This window comes from Passer domesticus, chromosome 14 (genome assembly GCF_036417665.1).
Source record: "Passer domesticus isolate bPasDom1 chromosome 14, bPasDom1.hap1, whole genome shotgun sequence".
Classification (NCBI taxonomy): Eukaryota; Metazoa; Chordata; class Aves; order Passeriformes; family Passeridae; genus Passer; species Passer domesticus.
The window spans coordinates 13276571-13298723 of NC_087487.1; the positions used below are offsets into that span (position 1 = coordinate 13276571).

General features: G+C 45.6%; 1 protein-coding gene across 2 annotated transcripts in view; it reads left to right on the top strand.

Annotated features, from left to right (window-relative positions):
- NTRK3 (neurotrophic receptor tyrosine kinase 3) overlaps positions 1–22153 on the top strand; it is a 216149-nt gene that overhangs the window by 141769 nt on the left and 52227 nt on the right. For both annotated transcript variants that reach the window (XM_064389097.1, XM_064389098.1), the window contains exon 13: positions 21073–21203. In XM_064389097.1, coding sequence (XP_064245167.1) covers positions 21073–21203 — 131 coding nt within the window. The remainder of the gene's footprint in view (positions 1–21072; positions 21204–22153) is intronic.

Genomic DNA, 22153 nt, shown 5'->3' on the forward strand with positions numbered 1-22153 from the left:
TTCTGCTGTTGTGCTGCATTTTGCTTCACCTTTATCTTCTGTGGTTTCTCCAGTGTTGGCCCCACTACTTCCCTTAAGACAGGCAGGCTCCTTGGTGGTGCCAGCATGGTCTGATGCCACAAAGCTAGAATAAATCTCAACCCACACACAGTAAATAACTGCAGGAGGATTCCTTCGCAAAGAGAAGATGATAGTTTCTCCAGCAGTAAAGCAGAGTGCAACTGCAAGACAGCTACATTTGAATTTTGGTATTATTTTGAACTTGTGAGTGTAATTGCTGACTAATCAGCAGGAATAAATTTTGGTTGTTCTGTACAAAGTGGAGGGATTTGTTCTAAGTGCTGGTTAAATGATTTGCTCTGCTGTTAGTGACTCATTTGTGATCTGTGCCTGATTCCTGCAGAGAAGTTGACTTTCTGTAAGCATTTGTTTATTATTTCAGAGTATTTGGCCTTATTTCTCCAAGATTTTGCCTCAAATATTGATGTTGTGTGATGGGTGTTGGTTTTGCTCTTGGGTTGGGTGAGTGACTGTTTCAGACTGGTAGTCAGAAACGTAACATGCAGAGGTACCCTTCAGTCATCTGTTATTTGGGTTGTCCCTAACCCCATGTTTCTTTTCATATTTTGGGATTAATACCATCCTGACAGGTCTTTCTGCAAGCAAGAAAAACTGTCACTGCCTGGGCCTTTGGAACAGTTAAGAGCTTGTTTTCAGAGCAAGTATCTTTCCTGGCTCCAGTCAGAATTCTGGGAGCAGCCTGTGTCTGACCTGTGTGTGGGTTTCCATCCACTGGTGGCAGAGGAGCCACTGCTGGAGGTCAGGCTCATTCATGAGGAGTCAGAGAGAGCCAGACTGGAGCTGCATTAGGCTCAGTAAACTGCCAGGGTGTCTGAATAAACTGATTTTGGCCAGGTCATCATTATCTTAAGTGAGTCAGAGATGTGTCCAGGCTGTTTATTAAGATAATTAAGAGAGGGAGGGAGGGATGCTTACAGTCCATGGACTAGGCTGGTGAGGTGGTGAAGTATATTGCAACATCTGACACAAAAGAGAGGGAGCTCCTGGTCTTGCAAGCTGATGTATCCAAGGCCTGGTCCTGCCAGGATTCAGTCCCTGGTGCCACTGTCAGGCATATACAGTGACATCATGCTAATGCACGTTTCAAACATCACTGATGTGAGCTCATCTTGCCAGGCTGAAGACTCACACCTCTGCTCAGGTTTCCTCATGAGGCCTTGCTGCCTGGCAATTTTAGAGATATTCTGGATCAACAGAGCATTTTGGGTTTGCTGTATCAGTGCCAGGCAGTATGTGGGGAAGAGAGGAGAGATTCTGCATGGTCACTTCTCCTTGACAGTGCCTGGTCCAGCCCCTGTAGGCTTCTGGAGGTGGCTGCAGGTTTGCTTTGTGCTTCTTGGACACGTTGGTTTATTGGGTGGTCCCAGAAGGTGTGGATATTTAAGTGTTTAAGCTCCAGTCACACGCTCAGCACTGCTGGAACACCTCCAGAGGTACGAGTCCCCCAAAGCCAGCACATCTCACCACGCACAGACGTTGCAGGCGACTGAGAAGGGCCTCACTTAAAGACAGGTAAGTGTCATTTTTTCTCCTTCTAGGGAGCTATTGTGTGTAATGTGCTGGATTCAGACCTCTAGCAGGAATTATTTTGATGGATCTGCTCTAAATGCATCAATGATAACTGAGTGCATTAGACAGTATCAGTGGGAAAATGTGAGTCCCTGCTCAGGAGAAAGAAGGAGCTCTTCTGGCTGGAAATGCTGCGGGTCTGGCACTGTGTGGGAGTGGAAAACCAGAAGAGCCAAGTGCTGCTGGGGGCCAGGGTTAACACCCACGGCTGCTCCTGTTTGGCCACCCGGGTCAGGTGGGGTGAAGGAGGATGCAGCCAGAATGCCAGCAGGTATGGCAGGGCTGTGGGAGGTGTTTGGCACAGCTGCTGACTCCTTTAGAAAGCTTGAGAGTGCAGAACTGCAAGGGTGGCTACTTGATGATAGTGCCAGTCTCTCATTTTCATTAGCAATCAGCCAAAAAAAAGATGTGCTCTGCCTTAACCCTCCTGCCCGAGGCCAGCAGTGCATCCAACACAGAGAGAACGCCTTTTTTGCAGCCATGTGACATGCTTGCCACTCAATATCAGCAGAAGATCTTATAGCCATGGCTTCAGAAGAAGGTAACAAAATCCCTGACTGTGTATCTTGGATGAAAGTATCATCCTATGACTAGACTGAGCTCAGTTTAATCCTGTTAACCTCACAGTGGACTCCTGGGAGTTGGGTAACATTCTCTGTAGGTCCTTAAGCTTCTCTGCATGGCTGTAATGTGTGAAGCATCTCATGTTTTGCCAAATTTCCTTCTCTGGATTCAGTGGTGCTGGCATGAACCTCAAAAAAAGAAAAAAGGGCAGAATGGTATCAACAGCATTGTCACAAGGGAAGGTGAATATCTCTCACCAAAAGACAGAGTCATCCTTAGAAAACAAAGAAGACTCCTGAGCATAACAGATATTGTCACGTACACCCAAATAGGTAAGGATTGGCAATGTTCCTTCTAAGTAAGACCTCTAAGACTCAAAGAGCAAGGAAATGTGGTGATCATGAGCCGTAGATACAGCACAGACTGAAACCTGGCTCTTTGATCTGAAAGGGCCACTGAAATCAAAGGGCTGCACAGGGATCTATTTGGATGATGCCTTGAAGGGCTGATTCAACCCTTTGGGGCATGTCTGTGCCCTTAGTTTATAGACTGTGCTGCTCAGTCTGTCATCCAGCTGGGCTGTTGGTGTGCCAGCACAGGGAGGGAGCTATCCCACAGCTTGCTGGACAGGAGCCACTGAGGGCTCCAGCTCTCCCTCTCTGAATCCTCTCCACCTCTCGTTTCCCTGTGCTCCCTTCTGAGTAAGAACAGGTCCCCACTGGTTGGAGCTTTCACCAGATCTCACCCAGCCCCATGCTTAGGTTCCTGAACAAGAAACCAGAGGATGGTCATCTCTTCAGTGGGAAAGGAAATGCCTTTGGCATAAGATCCTTGGAGTTGTCCAAAGAGGTGTCCTTGTCTGGAGAAGTAAGTAGATGCCTGCTGATCATGGTGCAGGGGGATGTGTATGTTTGTGTTTGTGTGTGTAGTAGGAATCAAATATTCATGTTGGAGAGCTGGTGCTGGATTTCCAAGGGAAGAAACACATTCAGTAAATGTGATCCACAGCCCAAGGCAGAGGATTGGAGGTCGGCATGGTAAGCCTTGAGGGGATTAGGCGGTGACATGGAGGTAAGTTGTTGCTGCAGCTTCCCCTCCTGCAGTTCTGTATAAATGATTTAAGTCCCCACAGTCCACTGATGGTGTCCATGCACTGGCACTGCCAGGGATGGATGAGAACAGACTGGCTCTGAGCTGGGTGTGATTCCAGACAGCAGCTCTGGAGACCCTCAGCAGCACATCCCTGTGTCCTAGAGACTGAGCTGGGGTCTCTCACAGAGCTCAGCTGCAAGCTCAGAACAGCTGCTGGGGTTTGGGAAGAAGCAGGGAGGCACAAGGGTCCTTTCCCCAAGGACATCCAAGCCCAAGTGGAGGCAGCACACATGCTGCTCCCTGCTCCCTTAAAACCCCCTGAAAAAAAGACTCTTTGTTCTAGGAGATATAGATTATATATATTTTAAGGCTCCATGAATCATTCATAGCCCAAAGATAAAACTGAGCATCAGAGCCAAGGAAAGGCTGGGGCTGTGAGGCAAAGTAAGGAGCCTTCCATTATGTATTGTACTCAAACTTGACCTGGCAGTACCTCCTTGAAATCTTGCCTTTGCTTTGGGCAGCCCTCTTTTTCTAAAACCTAAAAATCTGAACTACTCACCTACTTTCAGCAGATAATTGTAGGAAGAGCACAATCAGCTGCTTCCCTTACTGTGCAGATTGATGGTTGGCTTTTGAAGAGTTAAAATGAGCATGTGAAAGCACAGTGAGGCTGTCAGGAAAAACATGGATGTGTTGGCTTGGAAGGAGAATGAAAGAGTCCTAAGGATGCTATGAGATCAAGCAGGGTTTAAGGATTAACACTTAGTCTGGCAAACAGTGTCAGGTAGGGATTATTGAATGGTTTGGGAAGAGAGTCTGGGTGTTTTCTGACTGAGCCAAACACTTCCAGGCTCAGTGTGGCACAATCCAGCTGTGAATAAGGGCTCCTGCTTGCTTGTGGTCACTTGGTGGTCAGCATGAAATGAGTTTGTGAGTGTGAGCCTCGTGCCTGGCAGGCAGATGTCCTTAGCTCAGAAAACATCTCTGGTTTCTTGGATGGAAGCAAATGTTGATGATTAAATCCAGAGTGTGGCTGTATGGCAGTGATTTGTAGGTTCCTGACCTCTTGGCAATAAGACATGGCCAACACAACCTGTCTGGATAGCAGCAGAAATCACAGCCAAAAGAGTGGAAAGGGAGGAAGAGGGATTGGTTGTTTGGTTTATTTTCTTTGTGCTTTGCTGTTGTTTTCTGTTTGATTCTGTAATCTAAGAGAAGGGCTGGAAGTTGAGCTTTCATTTTATCAGATCGTGGTTTTCTTTCCTGTATCAGTTGTATTACAGTAAAAATTCATGTTCTGCTTGTCCTGATTAAATGGCAATATGTTGTACCCATAGCAGCAGGAAACTCTCATGTTGCTTTGCTATTTCCTTTTTAATTACTGTCACCAATTCATTGGCAAGAGTAATCTTATTGCTCAGGGCTGGAGACACCTTCCCTTTCCATCTCTATACAGCCCCAGGGCTTGTAAAATACACTTTTGGCAGTAAGGTGAAATAAAGAGAACTTCATTTATTTGCTGCATTTCATTTGTGCCAGCACAAGAGCTTATGAGGCCACATCTAGCCTGGGTATCTGGTATTGTCCAAGTTAAAAATAACCTCACTTTGCTCACTCAAAAGTTGTTTTTCACCCAGAACCTTTCAGGGCACTGCTTGGCCAAACAGCAGTGGCAGAACTAAGGAGAGAGTGATCAGGGGTGGGGTGACAGGAGCCCCACAAGGTCAGGTAAGTGGCTGAATCAGGGCTGGCAGCTGATAGTCTGCAGCAAGCAAACACTATGACATGCAAGAGATCTGCGGCAAAAACTGGGAGAGAAATTATTTGGAAACGTGCTCTTTCTAAAGCTTTTATTTTTTAATAGAGAAAACCTTTCAGGCCCCTTTTTAATTCATAATAAAGAGCAGGTTGAAAAGAAGGAGAGGGCAAATGAAGACAGTGAGGCTTGCTAACTTCCTTTAAAGTTGGAAGGTCACCTTTAAAAATGGATGAATGCAGCATTTGGAAGAAGCTCCAAGGCAGCAGGCCTGGGGTTCAGCACTAGAATAGGAGGCAGAACAAAGATGAAAAGAAGAATCCAGTTGGGATCTAGGAATAGCTGCAGATCCCCGTGGTGGACTTGGGTGGAGGCGGTGTTTGAGGGAGCTTCTCTGCCCGCTCTCAAAGCTGCAGTTGTGCGTGGTGATGTGCTGGGGAAAGCTAAATTTGGAGCTGGACAGCCAGCTGGACTGCACAGGGGCACATGGATGGGTGCTAGCACTGTGGGAGTAAGATTGGGATCTGGGATAAAATCACAGCACTGCCTGCCCATTTGCATTCAGGGATGCTGGGTGGCTCTACAGCTGTCCTGCCTGGTTTGGCTGTGTCCCTGCTGACTTTTTCCCTTTCCTGGGATTCTTCAGGGAGTGGTAAAAGTGTGATCACAGCAGGAATCCTGGTGATAGTTTGCTGCTTCCCAGTTCCAGCCCTTCCCACCTTTCCTTGACAACCTAGGAGCTGCCTGGTGGGAACAGGACATAAGGGGAGGAGTGGGGATGGTATTGAGTGATCCTGGTGTTGGTCTCAGCTGTGTCTGCCCTGGGCAGAAGTTCCCTATGTCAGGGGAGCAGTTCTTAGGATTCACCTAAGAACTGAACACATTTCATATTGAAGCAATTGCCTGTCTTTCCCTCTGAGCCAAGATGCAAGGGCATCAGACACATGCTATCTATTGCTTGTTAAGTGGTTTAACAAGCCCAGCTAATTACAATGTACTCAAGGATTTTGTAGCTTATGAAGGCAGTCCCTGTTTGTTTGTGTCAGTGCTTTAATACATTAATACACCAATTAAGCCTCGGGAGGTGTGTGTGCTCACACAGCTTTACATATGGGGAGGCATGTTGATGGTTTTCATGTCAGCTGGGGCATCTCTGGCTCTTACAGCTCCAGCTCTGAAGGGATGCTTGTGGTTTTACAGCCTTGTCACTGGAGGGACATGCATCCCCTACATAAAAACATTGTTCTCCCTGCCCAGAAATATGTTGTTTTACAAGACTCAGGCAGACATGGGCACTCTGCTGTTAAGGTTTCCTTCTCTCAGACAGGCCTTGGAGAGTTTCTCGGTCTCTTTCCTTCTCAGTGCTGATGATATAGGCAATTTGTGCCTGAAAGTGTTGTCTTCTCTGCCTCAGTTAGTCCTGAGAGGTCAGCAGTGGGAGGTGCTGCCTGTGACACATGCATTTGTTTGCAAAGGGCCCAGAACATTCATTAACCACACGGTAACGAGCAATAATCAGTGCAGAAGGAGCCCAGCATGAGCCAGTGCAGGGATGGGCTGGAGCAGGCAGCGAGGGTCAGAGGTAAAAGCCTCCTCAGTGCACTCACAGCTCAATGAAAAGAAAGCAGTCATGGGGGGAGGAGAAGGAGAAATGACAGATTAAAGGAAATTGAGCAACTGTAATAAATACACTTGAAATTGAAGTGATTATATTCCCTGTGGAGCTGAAGTGCTGAGGAGGGTCTGCAGAAAGGGCAGCCACACAAAACCGGTGGCCTTTTGGAGAGCTGGCTTACAGGGAATGCAAAATGAGTGGAGGAAAGCTGGCTGGGCTTTAATGCAGGTCTTTCAGACGCAGCTGGGAAGGCTGCCCTCAACATTCAGTCTAGTAAAAATAAAGATAATAAAAGGCAGGATGATGGGACTGACATACACCAGGCTGGCTGAGCCAGAGACTGGAACCATAATGGAGCACTGCTGAAATATCCCAATGAAAGGAGGGGGGAGGAAGAAGAGTGCAGGAGAAAACAAAGGGGTGGAAAGCAGCAGCCATACAGATGCTGAGGGTGTATTTCAGGCAGGGAAGTCCTTTTGCACATAAGCATCTCAGAGACAACAGAACTGCCCTCACATCAAGGAGGGGTTTGGAGCTTTGAGGAAAACAGGGATCTGGTACAGAGGGTATGGAGGAGAAAGTGTTTATCTTGAGAGTGATATATGGAGAACTTACACTGATGACAGAACAAAAGGCTGCCTGAATCAGTGATAAGAGGAGAGAAAGATTATTAAATATTTTTCATCTGCCAAAATTGCATCCAGTTTTATGGAGGATGAAGAGTTCATATCAGTGACCAGCTGTTCAAGGGCACGGGACCAGGTGAGCATCCTCTACAGATGGAGAGCACATCCTGAGGGTATGCACACAACTTGCCAGGCTCTTTGCTGACATTTTAATTTGCCTGTTTAAAATTGGGCAGATGGATGAGAGTTGGAAAGTGGTGGACATAACGGGGACAAGAGACAGACTGGTGAGTTTGGTGTTTGCTCTGGGAAATTCTTGGGAATCTTCTTAAACCTTAAAGGATGTTGTGGGAGAGCACCTGGAAAGAAACACTCTGTGAATGCCAAAGTAATGTGCCTGGAAGGAGTGGGAGCTCACACTCAACTAACCCTGAGGAGCTCACTGCCACCATTTCTGAGGGAAATTCAGTGGATAAAGTACACTGAGGTGCTCCACAAGTGTGTGACAAGGACCAGCATCTGAAATTAATGACTAGGGGTAGAAGCATTGACAAATGCATCGACAAAACAAAGAACCCGTGTAGAAATCTGCCCTAAGAGCAAGAGACAGAAAAGAGTTGTTGCTAAAAGTGTTTCCAATTGGAAAGAGGTAGAAAGTGATGTGTCCTGGAAGTCACTGTTAATCACCTGTGTTTTTCTTGATGTCTGCTAATGATCTGGAAGAAAATGCTGAAGGCAGGAACCAGAATCCTCTCTGCTGTAGCATCATGGACTGAGGGATTTTTCACCAGCATGGACTGTGCTCAAGGTCCCAAACACAGCCAGAGCCTCTCCTGATTTGGGATGTGTTTGAGAGAGGAATCCCTAGAGAGAGAAGAGAAGCAGAGAGAGAGAGAGAGACTGCAATTTATGCCACAGAGAAACAGCACTATCCATTAAGAAAGGATAAATGAAGCAAACTGGGCAGGGTAGGAATATTGTGTTCATTGAACTCTTTCCAGAAATGAAGATGTGATTTTTAACAGCCCGGTAATTATTCATTCCTTCTTTGTTTTTTATTTTTTTCTTCTCTCTCTACAATTCCAGTTTCTAGTTTGGAGACCTCAGATGACTTGATGTGAGCTCTGTTTGCAGGAGAATTGCAGCCTGGCTGTGTAAATGCAAGTCTGAGTGAAGTTTTGAACTCTGGGTGCTCATATGTACTCAGATATTGATCTGGGTATGTTTTCCCACTACCTGCTTAAAAAAATCTCTGCCCTGGGAAAAGGTTAAAAGACTTGATTTAAACTCTGATTGATAAAGAAAAGACTTCAAGGTGACCTTTTCAATACAGGCTGAATTTGGGGTCACTTTCCAAGCTCAGATTGCAATAAGGAAACAGGATTTGTAGGGAGATTGATGGATTGGATTAGTGGCCTCTCATTTTGCCATGTTACCATCCCAATATCTGATGCTGGCCCTTCAATTAAGGCAGTTCAGGAAAGCAACATATATAGAGTCTTGTTCAAGGTATTTTTGGATGAAATGAGACCTGTCCTAGGCTAGTGAGGAGAAACAGCTTAAGGTATTGAAAACTTTCCACCATTATACCCCACTCAGTGCTCTGCAGCATCACCCACATATATTCATCTACAAATTGCCAGCTTTGGGAGGTTCTTTTTATGCCTCTGCATTCTCAGGTAATTGAAAAACAGTATTACTCTTTCCCAACTTCCCCAGAAATCTTGCTGATTTTGGTCCTTTCCACTAGCAGTATGTTCTTGCTGTAAAACTTCATAATACACATTTAAATTTAAGCTGTTAAGCCATATATGATATATATAAAAAGTATATGTGCATATACATATATAATATCTTGGTTTTGTAGCTGAAGATCCTCATAGGTTGCCTTCCCCATGTGCCTTGAATACCAATTTAACAATCATCCAGTCTTCAAACAGAGCTCAGTTAAAGCTGAACATGCACCTTTTCACCATCTCCAATTAATCATGTCTTCTGAGGCTACCAGCACTGCAGAATGTTTTCTTGAGTCTCACCAGGGCTTTTAAGAAGAATTAACTGGGTATATTTCCTCTGGTGCAGACACTGATGTTTGGCCACAGGAGGAAAATGTAAGATTCTATTTTTTCCCCCTCTTGCACGCATTGAAAGGATTTTGTGAAAATTCACCTCAACCATCTGGTTCATAATCGTGTGAGACATTGCTGAAGGATGTCAGACAGAAAAATGGACAAATACATATTGTTTTATCACCCTGTGTTCTCCCTGTGCCGGGAGTGTCAGAGACAATAACCCAGGATGGATTCTCCTTTATAACCACAATAAGGGACACAGTGAGGCAGTGCCACCAGGGAAGCATGCTCTAACAAGAGCCTGTGGTTCCTTAAGCAGTGCTGACCTCCTGGTGATGAGGGATTTTCAAAGCCTAACCCAAGGAGACCTATTTCTGGTTCACCTCTCACTGCCTGAAGAGGTTTGTTTGTGCCAAGGAGAGGAAGGTGGTGCTGGCTGGACAGTGCCTCTGCACAGCCAGTGCCTGGGGAACAAGTTGGATCCCACCATGGAATAGCTTTGGAATCAATGCATGGCTGAGCTGCTGCCTTTAGGGATCCTCTTCTGCAGCATGAACCCAGGGTGCTGCTGGGCTCCTTTCTCCCCTCTTTTTTTTTTTTCTACAGCAAGGGGAACCTTGGAGGAAAAGTGGATTTTCTTGGTGTGCAGCCTCACAGGAGCACCAGCATAAAATTCTTTGCTACTTGTGACTCGGGCACAGGCCAAAGGAGCACAATCACTCACAGACCTGGAGGGTTAAATGAGGACCAGCTGCTCTCCCCATCAGATTAGTAATTCCTTTGTATGATCCTCCTCCTCTTTATCCCTCTCTGCATAATTTGCTGCCTCTTAACAATAGCCTAAATCACCCAAACCACAGTAATTTCAGAGCCCAGCAGGCAGAGCTGTCTCATATTACTCCTCCTTCAGGGGTTTCCTTCTGCTGGTGAGATGGAAAAAGGGATGTGCAGACAGAACAAGCCAAGCAAACCTCAGGCAGAAACAAAGAGCAAGGTCCATTCTGGGTGTCAGGAAAACGTGGATCTGAGGGAACACCTCATCAAGCCACAGACATAAAAACAGCTCCTGTGTCTGTCCTGTGAGAAAGGGAGTCAGCAGAGGTGGGAAGGAAGGAGAGAGATGGAAACTGGGCAAACTAGAGAGAGACTTTCTAAGAAAATCAGAACCTGAGCCTGAGATCTGTCTCTCAACACCTCATGTTTTTGCTTCATATGGCCTCTCTTCTGGAATTTTCTTGTTCCATGGGTTTGGCTGCATTACCTACTCGTTTAATGATCACCAAGTAAAGTTGTTGGTGGGATGGGGCAAGATGTGATATTATTACCTGGAGTTTACAGACACAAAAAAAAAAAAGAAAGAAAAAGAAAAAAAAAGAGGTAAGAGATGATGCTACATTCCTTTCAAAATGATAATTTTTCTTTTTTTCTTTGTGATGGTGGTGAGGACGACAACAATCAGAAGCACTTCCAACCTGCCTGGAGCTCTAGGTGGAAAATGCAGAACACAAGGCTCTTTCACCAAATTTTTTGCTTTGAGACAGTCCAGGAATTCTATCACAACAGATTTTTCTGAAAGTCTTTATGCAGTTCCACATCTGGAGGAAACCGCACTTTGTCTAAAAATACTTCTTCATTTTGCACCCAACTTTGGGGTCAGTTCTTGTTCTGTACTTTGCAATGGGGATCACAGTTTTAGTCTGAACCACTTCCAAACCATACCTCTTTCTTTACTGCCACCCTTCTAATAGTGGCATATTTTCCAGAACATATTCAATATATCTGGAATTTTTAAGCAATTATGGTGTGGGCTAAATCCTTCAAACTGTGAATAAGGGCAGTGATGAACAACACTGAAACAAAACCCCCTAAATACTCAAAATTAGAAGGAAAAGATTAATGCTTTGACCTGGACCCTGTGCTGCAATATCTGCATGGGTGTGCAAGCACGCTGCAGCATGGCACTGAGGTTGATGGCTGGGATGGGAATGACACCAGCAAGACCTGGCTGCTGAGGCCAAAAAGGGCAATGATTACCAGGGGATGTCTGTGGGGGTCAGTGCTGGATGGGTTGAGCTCTGCTGGTGCCTTTTGGAGGGAGCAGTGGTGGTGACTGGGACATTTTACTTTTGTGTCTGCTTGGGGTGAGGGGGAATGCAGTCTAATCAAGGCTGTTGCAAAGATAAGGGTGATTTTCAGTGCTGTTCCCAAATTAAGGAATGTGAAGAGCCAGTACAGGGATGAGGGCTGGGAAAGTCTCATGTGGCACCAGTTAAGCCAGCCCTGTGTGGCATCTGCCTGCTGGGACACTGTGGGGATGCCAGAGGACAGCAAAGGCCAAAGCTCGGGCTGAGTTCACTGTGAGCAAACTCCTTCCTTCAAAGGAGGAAGGAACTGATTTCTGGCCCTGCAGCAGCTCAGCCATGGAGGAGCTGCTGTCTGCACCAGGCCCTGGAGGCTGCTCCATCTCTGCAGTGCAGCACTGGCTGGGGAAATGTGAGGCTCAAGGCTGCTGAAAGCAGGTTCTGCCAGGCTGCTGGCCCTGCTGTAGCAAGCAGAGCTGTGCAGTCAGCTTCCAGGCTGGGGCAGTCCATAGCCCTGCGCCCCTGTGACTCGGGTGGAAGGTAAGACTGTGTTCCTGCTGGGAAACATTCTCCAAGCTGCCAGGCTTCTCGGAGTCCTGGTCACTTCCCACTTTCTTGTGATTATCCATCTTGGCAATAGGATGCTGTTAAGTGTCTGATTACTGTGTTGTTGAAGCCTTAAGCCTGAAATCTGACTATCACATGGTCCCTAGAGGGGCAGCCAATCCTCCTCCAACCCTCCACCAGTAATCCTTCCTTTCCCCTGGAAAAATAGTAAAACAGAAAGACAAGTGGTATCTGTCTGCAGCAGCACTTTCCAATCAAGTGAAAACTAGCTGGAAAATCAAATCAGCTGGTAAGTTGCTGCAAAGCACAACTCTATCTCCTTAAAATCTCCGGTTTTGGAGGGATGAGCTGAACAGCAATTGCAGCTGATGTAAAACAAACCATTATGCCTCCTATCTCCTCTCCAAGCCCCCCTCCCTGCAGACGCACGAGTCTGAAGGAGGCAGATGCTCTCTGAAGACTATTTTCCTCTGTTAAATAAATTCACTTTCAAATAATGTGTAATTAAATGTGTGGTATTGAATTAATGTTTTATTCTGAGTGCTTTGGCAGCAGGGGACCTAGGGGCCTGGCTGGTGGAAAGAAAACATGCTCACCAGAAAGACTCCCTTCTCCTCTCTCTTTGCCTTTTCCTCCCACCCTGCCAAGAATCCCAGTCCCTGTTTCCAAGAGCTGCTGGAGTGTATCAATGAGTTGGTGAGGAAGATGCTTTGTGTGAGATCCCTTTTGTGATAAGTTGTCATGGGGCTCTTGGGCATTCACCCAGTGCAAAGACCTCTGCAGCCCACTCCTTTCCCCACCTCCACCCATGTCTTGATATTCTTAGTCTTCATCCTCAGAAGATGCCAGCTGTCTGCTAACCTTGTATACAAAAGACAGAGCCTAAGTGTCCCCTCAGGATGAGAAGTTGGTGCTGGATGTTTGAGACAGAAGCTGCTGAAGCTGGAAAAGCCATTTATCCTTCCAGCCTAGTGTCAGCCAGAAATTGAGAAGGTACAGACAATTTTGGGAACCATTGGATGGTTTTTAAGCCTTTGCCTGGAATGTTAGTAAGGTTTTGGTCTCATCATCAGTGTTTAGTGTTTCTCTGGGAGCCAGCTGAGGAGGAGTTGGTGCATGCAGACATTGGCAAGCACAGGGTGAACCTGTCCCTCCCCAGGCTTTGCAGAGGTGACAGCAACAAGGGGGACCAGAGTGACTGTCTTAACCTGAGAGGATCTTGAGACGTGTCTTGAGCATAAGGAGATTAAGCAGAGGCAGAGACCGAGTTGGGGCACAACTGGGAACCCATTACAGCTGCCTGCTGCCAAACCCCAACCCTGGCAGCCACAGGGAGCATTGGGTTTCTTTTGGTAAAGTCTTCAAGGTCTCCATACTAAAGGACATTTTAATCATTGACAAAAGCTCATGTGAAGCGTTGGATCAATGGAAGGTACTGTTGGTATGAACTCTTGCTTGAGTAATTCCAGAAAGTCATAAATCTGCAGGAAGAAGAGGAGATGGATTCTGACTCAAAGGCAAGAACCCACTGCTGTGCAAGGCATGGATGTGCAGAAGGCTTCTTTCATTTGCTGCTGTGGTCATTGTCAGGCTGGGGGTGATGCTCAGGATCCTTCCTCTTGCTTTTTCTCTTTGTGTTTAGATCTCCCCAGGATAATTTGGTTCTGCAGTTGGTTCTGCAGGACTATGCAGTGTTGTTCTTCCCAGCTGAGACTGCTCAGCACCCATGAGACACTTTGTATTGCTCTCTTCATAAAATAATTGCTAAGTGGTTTGTTCTCAGATTCATGGGACTGAAATGGATGAGAAGGGCTTGAAGTTGTGCATTTTTTTAATAGGAATGTCAGGTGGTTTAAGGGGAGAGAAGTTTTTGCTTAAAAAGTGAGTGTGGAATGGTGCCGAGTGCATTTTAACTTTAGTATTTTTCAGATTTTTTTCCCCATGAAGTAAATGACAATTTGCTTTGGTTTGGGTTTAAACTTTGCAGGTATGTCACACCAGGTAATGTCACCTGCTTCCAGGTGGTTGTCAGGGCGTTTTGGTGAGGGAGTCTGGTGGGCTCTGGAATTGCTTCTGATGAGTTGCTAGTTTAAGGGGTGCCTCTGCTTTGCCTTTCTATCAGCTCTTTTACACACACACACACAAAAACCCTCCCTTTCCATTTCCCTTCAGCTCCAAGGGTGTGTGCACTGTTGTTGTTGATGGTCTCTCTGTGGCTGCTTTTGGAGCTGGTGCTTCAGCTCAGAGGGTGCTAATCCAGTCACTGGATTAGCTGCAAATCACACCCCTCTATGCAGCTTGAGGGCTGTTCTGCAGCATCTCTCCCTCAAATCAGGTCTGGCTGGAGTCAGCTGTAAGCTGAAAGGCAGCGCTTTGGGTCAGGGCTTCCTCTCCATCTGCTATTGCAGCAGCAAAAACCAGAGGAGCTGGTGATGTCCTGATTATCAGAGGTATGCTTGGAAATTGTGGATGTCAGGTGTTTCCAAAGCACCAGAGATCTGCCATGCAGAGGTTGCTCCTCTCCTGTTTTCCTGCGCTCAATCGCACTGAACTTTAACTCCTGGTGTAGATTGGTATAACTGGATCATTCTTCTAGCCAAGATTGTCCAGCTAAATGCGTCAAGGCCTGTTATTTTTTACCAAGGTCCATTTAGCAGCATGTAGTGCATTAGCTCTGGGTCTGCTGGGTCAGCTGAGCAATAAAGCCTCCTTCCCACCTGGGAGCTGCACTCATGCCTTGTGCTGTTCCCAAGGAATGAAGGGGATGGTAAGAAAATGAAAAGAGCTGCAGAAACATAAAATAGCTTTAAAGTCTTTATGAAGGAGTATGATCATTAACTGAGCTGAAGGCCTGTGGTTGCTCCACCAAGTTCCCAGAGATTCAGATATGCTCTACATAAATCTCTATGATTTGTGTCAGAACTGCTTGGTGCTTATAATCATGACTTTTTTGAGTCCAAGTCCTTGAAGGGTGCCTTACAGAGGAACTTGGCAAAGACCCAGTGTCTGGGCACCGTGCCGAGTTGTTGGAACTTGTACCTGGGCCCTTTCCCAGAGGTGGCTCATGTCAGAGCTGGGAGAGAAGCCACCAGAAGTGAAGGGCTACCTACTTGGAGTCCAGGCAGAGATAAGAAACAGCCTGTTTATGTCTCCATTTTTTAAAATGATGTGGGACTGATTCTCCCTTTGTTTACATGTACTTCACAGCAGTCCATGATTGAAATCAATATCCTCCATTGACTTTGATGGATTTGCACCAGGTGAGGAGGGAGACTCGGGCTCTGTGCAGCCTGCCTCTGTGTTATCTTCTCTCTCCATGAGACAAATCTGTGAGAGAATGCCTTGCCAGCCCTCCAGTGGCAGGGCTTTTTAATCTGGTCCTGCCTGATGCGCAAGCTCTGCTCTGATCGGGTACATTGGGTAACTCATTGAGTTTGGTTGCCATCCAGGCTGTGATTGACTGCCTGACATGAAGGGCTCTCTGCTTGGTACTTACATGTGGTGGTGACAAGACTTCCAGTGTAAATTGTAAGCTTTGTTTATTTGATTTTAATTGTGGCGGAGCAGCGGAGCTGTGCAGCATTTATTCACAAGAGTTATCCCAGCAGTGTCAAGGAAGAAATGAATGAATCACATTGACTAAGTGAGAACTTTGCTACCTTTTTGTGGACAACTTATGTAGAAAGAAAAGAGAAAATTCTTTGGCATAAATTAGTTGTTACAGCAAATGACTCAGCCACTGCTGAAAAATGTCATTGTTGTTATCATTTATAAAGCGCTGTTGATGCAAATGAGGCATTAGAAGCTTATGAAAATCAAGAGCATATCTACAAAGAGCCCAGGATCAGACCCAAATCAGGATACCCTAGAAACAGATCTAAAATAAGTCAGGTTTAAAAACGGGCTTGAACAGTAAGAGGGGTAAAAAATAGAGAAGAAGAAAAAGAGAGAAGAAATGCCATGATGTGAAAAAGCAAAGGGAGGGAGGAGCTGGTGATGGAGAGGTGCAGGAAAGGACCTACCTTAAGGGAAAACATGTAGGAGGGGAAATAAAAAATTATAGAAAATTGATATTGGTCTTTTCTAGGCAAGAAGAGGGATTTTCTGATAAAGAGAGCAGCAAAAGTAAAAGGGGAAATGCGTATAATTTTGGTCTATTCCATCAGCAAGCTACAGGTTATTTGTCCATGGTCAGGAAACCCACTAGAAAGAAAAGAAGACAGACTGCTCACTGTTTGGGAGTTTGAAAGAAGATGTGAGGAATTAATTGAAATTAATTAATATAACAGTTGAAATTGACCCGGTGTAAATGATCTAGCATTAGTAGTTTTGCAGTTTGCTCTAACTTAAGTACTGACATTGCTCATGGTTTACTCTGGAGATTGATTTGTCCATTTTCCTCCCCCTGTAGTCATCTGTGTCCAAACACAATCATGTGCATTCAGGTTTCAAGAGTATTAGCAAACCAGGGTTTCAAAGATGCTGGTTGTGATGGGAATTTGAAATGCAGAATTTGCAGTGTCACTGAACCCATCTTTTCTTCATCTGATGCCCAGGATTGATTTAGAAATGAGACAATAATTGGAAAATTAGATTCATGAAATGTACTCATACAACTTCCCAATATCTGCTCATGTGATTGAAAAGTGATGGTTATTCAAAACAAGGTGTTTCCATTGCACACAGTCTGTTACCAGCTCCATATGCTCTACCTGGAATTTGGAGGTTGAGTCATGGTCTTTTTGTCTTGACCTTGCCATAAGATAGAGAGACTCTGCAGTAGGAGAGTAAAAGATGGGAGAAGAATCACTGAATCAGTGATGTAAGTGGAAAAGTTCTGATTTTTCCAGGCTCTATCACAAGTGCAGAAGAGACCCATCGGGACATGGTAGACTGATGTGTGAGAAAAGCAGAATTAATCTTATTCCCTCTTCTTCTTCCCCAGTATCCCATGGCTGTGTTGGGATCACAAGTTTAGCAAACTAGAAGGTGTTTTTCTCAAGGAGAGGAACAGACATGACTAAGGACACGTGGGAGCAAGTGATGGGGAGGAAGAAGTTTCTGGTTTCAGACAGCCACTTTTCTAACTAAATTCACTTTAAGCACAGATCAAGTCATCTATCCTGCAAAAGGTTCAGAGGTTGTTAGGTAAAGATCCTTTTGAACATCCAAAGCTGCCATCTTTCTGCCTTGGCTCTTCCAGAGAAAGGGAAACTTTCTGCTTTGGAGACCATGTGTAAAAGTGGGTCCCAGACTTACTGTTGTTAATGCTCTAACTTACCCCCATGCTGCCATCATTGAGCTCAAGTCATGGGCCATTTCCAACCAGCTGCAGGTCAGGTGCTTTCTGATTAATGTGGTTAATGGGCTATTCAGAACAAGAGTGAAGGCAAAAGTTTGAAACACCTTCTCTGTGTGTTAAATCTTGATGGACAAGAAGGAAGGTGGGGAATCTGCCCAACTTTTCTTCTGTGTCATGAAGAAATATACTGATCCCAACCAAGGACTGGAAGATGTTTCATTGTAAAGTGGAATGACTTCAGTGTCATGCACTCACATCCTTCCCGTACGTACAGCATGGCTTTGAATGAGTTCACATCATGCTGTCAATTCTGCTTATTTTCCTGTCAGGTCTTGCTGTGGCTTCTGCATAGGATCTTCTTATGAATTGTCTTGTTGTCTTGTTTTTATAAGTAAATGGTACATGGGGAGGGAAAAAAATAAAAAGAGTGGTGCTTCGGGAGAGGCAGTTTGCATACACCTTGTCTACAGGGCTGACTGCAACACAGCCGAGACAGATTAGCACAGCACTGCCTGCCTAAAACAAATAAACACCAGCTGTTTATCAGACAGGGCTCGGCTTCCTCCAGGAGGAGGTAAACAGATTTATGCAGATGAACCTCTGAGGTGCCCTTGCAGCACAGCATCTTTCATGGCTATTTGGCCTTCTTCATGAGTTACAGCCAGGATGGGCGAGCACAGAGGTGCAAGGTGAGCACAAAAACGCTGCCAGCCACACCGTGCCACGGGGGTTTGTCACTGCCTTGTGGTTAAACCTGTATTTTATAGTGGGTTAGGATTAATCATAGTGCTGATCTTGCCGTGAAGGGAAGAATTTGATCTAAACTTCACTACTTTAGGCCTCTAGCATGTGGAAAAGCAATTTATTATAGCTCACTTATTATTCCATTTGTGCCTAAAATACTATGAAGCAAAATTTATGGCTATTTGAGGTTGAGAGAAATTGCGATCAGCAAATGTATTTTTCTGATTCTACATTAAGATTGTCCAGTTGCTGTCAAACTACTTAACTTCATGACCCTTTTATTTTTATAGCCACCCAAGTTAACTTTCAATCCAACAGTGCTACACAAGTCCACTACTGCAAAAGGATTGCTTCTCCCTCAATTCAACTCTGTCTGCCACAATACCACATTTAATTCTTCATATGATTTTTCCCTGAAACTTCTGAGGTGACTCTTAACAACTAGCTGTAAAATGTGGTCTCAGAGACAGATGGGATATTATTTTAATAATATAGATGTAATTACACAGTTTGGATGCCAGCTCTCAGAAATGTCTGATAATTTATTAAGATGTCATTGGGAGGAAAAATTGAGAGCTGAAAGTTTTGGGCAATACCCTGGAGAGTTTAGAAAGAGAGGTTTGCCTCAGTTCTCATGGTGTTACTCATCAGAAATGTAAAAATTCTTAAACAGTATTGCTGGTTTTTCCGTTTCCTATTTAACTTCATCTCACACCAAATGGGACAATCTTATTGTAATTGCTACATTTCTGAGTTTTTAAAAATATCTATGGGCTCCTCTTAGTACAAGATCCTTCCTCACAGCTTTCTTGATTGCTGCTATTTGGGAGACCAAGAATGCAAATATGTGGTTTATCAATACAGTAAGACCAAGGTAATGTAGTGATGAGTGCTACAGAAATGCTTGCCAAGCCAAAGAGGATAAATGCCTTTTCCTCTACTCTATTAAGTAAATTGGTGCCATTTGAGCTTTTCTTATATTAGGAATTTCCTCACCCAAGTGCATTGCTTTACATTTCAACACATTATATCTCAGATTTCTCCAGGTACTCCTTAAACACTCAGCTAAACCAGGTTGAGAAGGCAAAGTCCACATGTGATTTGTTCTCCCTGGCTGCCACTGCAGGTTTAAAACCAAAGTCATTTTGGATGTGCCTACCAACATGTGCCTTAATGCTACTAATATTATTAATATCGGTAAGAAGCAGTTTTCAGCCTATTGAACAATTAAGAAAGGTCAATGGGAATTCCCAGAGAGGTGTCTTTCATTACAAGGCCCATTGCTTGTGCAATCTTGCAGCATCCATCTTCCCAAGCAAGCCAAGGGCCCAGAGATGGCAGCTCCATAAACCTGCCTCTGAGCTCCTAATTAAAAAGCTTAATTGCATGAAAGCCATTAGGATGCTTATGTTCCATTGGTTTTTTGATGCATTAAGTGGTACCTATATGACCCCTCAGGTTGATACAGGTGCTTTCTTGGGTGCCTGGGTGGCAGGAGCTGGTGGCAGATTGTGATGCGCCCCTGCAGCCAGTCTGAAACCCAGAATTAGTCACTCGCACCTCCTCCATCTGCAGGGAAACACACCTAATCTAAGGGGCACATACCTTTACAGCTCCTGTGGCACAAGGAAGAGATGGAAAAGGATCAAAAGTGGTCCAGTTTATGAGCAAACAGATTCAGGTTTATGAACATCCCACGGGAGTGGAAAGAGGGCACTGTCCCACATAATGCCTCTGCTTGAGGAGACGTCTCATGCATCAGCTTTTGCTTACTGGGCACTGGAGAAGGGTGCACAGCTCTCCACTGGCTGCCATGACCATCAGGCTGAAGCTGAGAGTGGGCTGTGCTGCCACAGTTCTCATGGCGATGGAAAGCTCCACTGAAGGACAGTTCATAGAGATAAAATTTTGGATGCTGTGTCTCCAGAAAATGCTGTGGTGGCTGCACATGTCTAACTGCTTCTACAGTTCCTTCCAAGCATTAAACACCGCATCCCCCCCGCCCTTTTATTTGTTGCTGAGGAATTCTAGGGGTGCTGTGATGCCAGAAAGGTGCTTAGAGGTTTGCTGTGCCTTAGTGCTGTCCTCAGAAGAGAGCAAGTTCTCCCAGCAACTCGTGACATCTGATGATGACACAGAGTCAGTGGATATCCCATAGTCACTAACCTGCCCTTGTAGGTGCCTGGTATCTGGGCAGATTTAATACTCAGGAATGACCTATTAGCTGAGCAAACCACTTTTCTTTGGCCTCTGTGCCTCTGGTAAATTAAAGCCACTGCTCTTGTGATTCTTCCTGAATCCCCAGTTGCTATTCTCTGTCAGGCCTCACTGTCCTAAATGTCAGTGGAAAGGATCATTGAAACTAATGGGTTCAGTTCATCTGGTGTGCCAGTGATGCTATCCGGGGATGACCTTCCTTCTGACGGAACAGTCGTGGAGGGGAAGGCTGCAGGGTCAGTTCCAGCACATCCAGCCAGCTCCTGCTAATGCCCTAAGGAGCATGGGGGTCACTGGTCCTCCTCCTCCTGGGAATGCTTTGACTTACCCAGCTTCAGCCTCAAAAATCTGTCATGTTTGAGTTTAAACTAATCCCAGCTGAAATGTAAAACTCAACAGGACCTTCTAATCTCACCTTTCATTGGAAGGACATGACCTTTGCTACACCTCACAGGAGATGGATTATTTCCAGGATTATTCGAAAGAGATTCAAGTCTTTGTAGCAGAATTTGCCCCTGAGGACAAGCTTGCCATGAGCTTGTCATGAGAACTGATAAACCTCAAGTACTTTCCTGGCAGATGTTTTGCATGAGACTAACTCCATCAGAGAGATGGCTGCGTTCTGTGGGTGGGTAAAAAGATCCCCATAGATATTTTCTGCGAAGCAATTTCAGTTCCCTTGCAGCTTGCAAGAAAATTGAATTAGTTGTTTTCCATTCGCTGAATTAACCCTGATTCATTCTTCCCTCAACCCTCTCCCTCTTCCTCCCCTCCCTCCAACAGATGTCCAGCATATTAAGAGGAGAGACATCGTTTTGAAGAGGGAGCTGGGAGAAGGTGCCTTTGGGAAGGTGTTCTTGGCCGAGTGTTACAACCTCAGCCCCACCAACGACAAAATGCTGGTGGCAGTGAAGGTAAATGCCAAGGGTAGAGAGTAGGGCAGGGGCTGGCCAGTGAAGCGAGACTGGATGAGCCTGTGTGGGAAAGGGAAGCAGGGGAGGGCTGGGGGCCAGGGAGGGAGATTTATCTGATGCCGGAGATTGTGGTAAATCCAATTAGTCACACAAAGTTTCAGTGTTTCGCTTCAAGGTTGTCTGTTCTCACCAGTGCCAAAGCCTCCCTTCCTGCTGACACGGCCAGGAGACAGACAGGGAGGAGAGGCTGGTCTGGGAGCTGTGAGCTCCTGTGCAGCTGCAGCAGCACGGTGTGGATCCAACTCCCTCCAGCAGGCACTGCGGCCCTGCTCCTTCTGGATTTTATCTTTTTTTGTAACATGCAGAAGCTGAAACATAAAAAGGCCTCAGCAAAAATGAGCAATGAAAGTTAAGCATGATGAGCCAATTTTCTGGGATCAATTTGCTGCAAGATGGGCAAAGCAGCTCGGCTTGGCTCCACTCTGCTCCTTGCTTAGCCACAGGTTGCTCCTGTTTTGGGTATTTTGAGCCAACACGAGTTCAGCTTGGCTTGTGCTGGGCTGCTTGCATCCTTGTGATATTCCTGGTGGGAGCTGAGCCCCATCAGTGTGGCTCTGGGCAGAGGAGAGTGCTCAGTGCAGAACTGTGCTCTCCTCTCAAGTGGCACCAGTTGGCAGAGAAACAGTATAATCCCTTGGATTTAACCAGTGCTTCCTAACTCCTTGGAACAAGCATTTGAACCGATGCTCTACAGGGAAAAAGGTTTCAGCACTCTCTCCAAAGTGCTGGAGGCATCCAGTTACTTGTGACTTGTTCTAATCACTGGCAGATCAAGCCCTTTTTTTTTTTTTAGCTCAGATGTCCCCTTTTGCTCCAGCAGTGAAGTGCAAGATTGCACCTTTCACCTCTGAGACTGGTTAAAGCCGAGGACATGAAGACACCCATGTGAT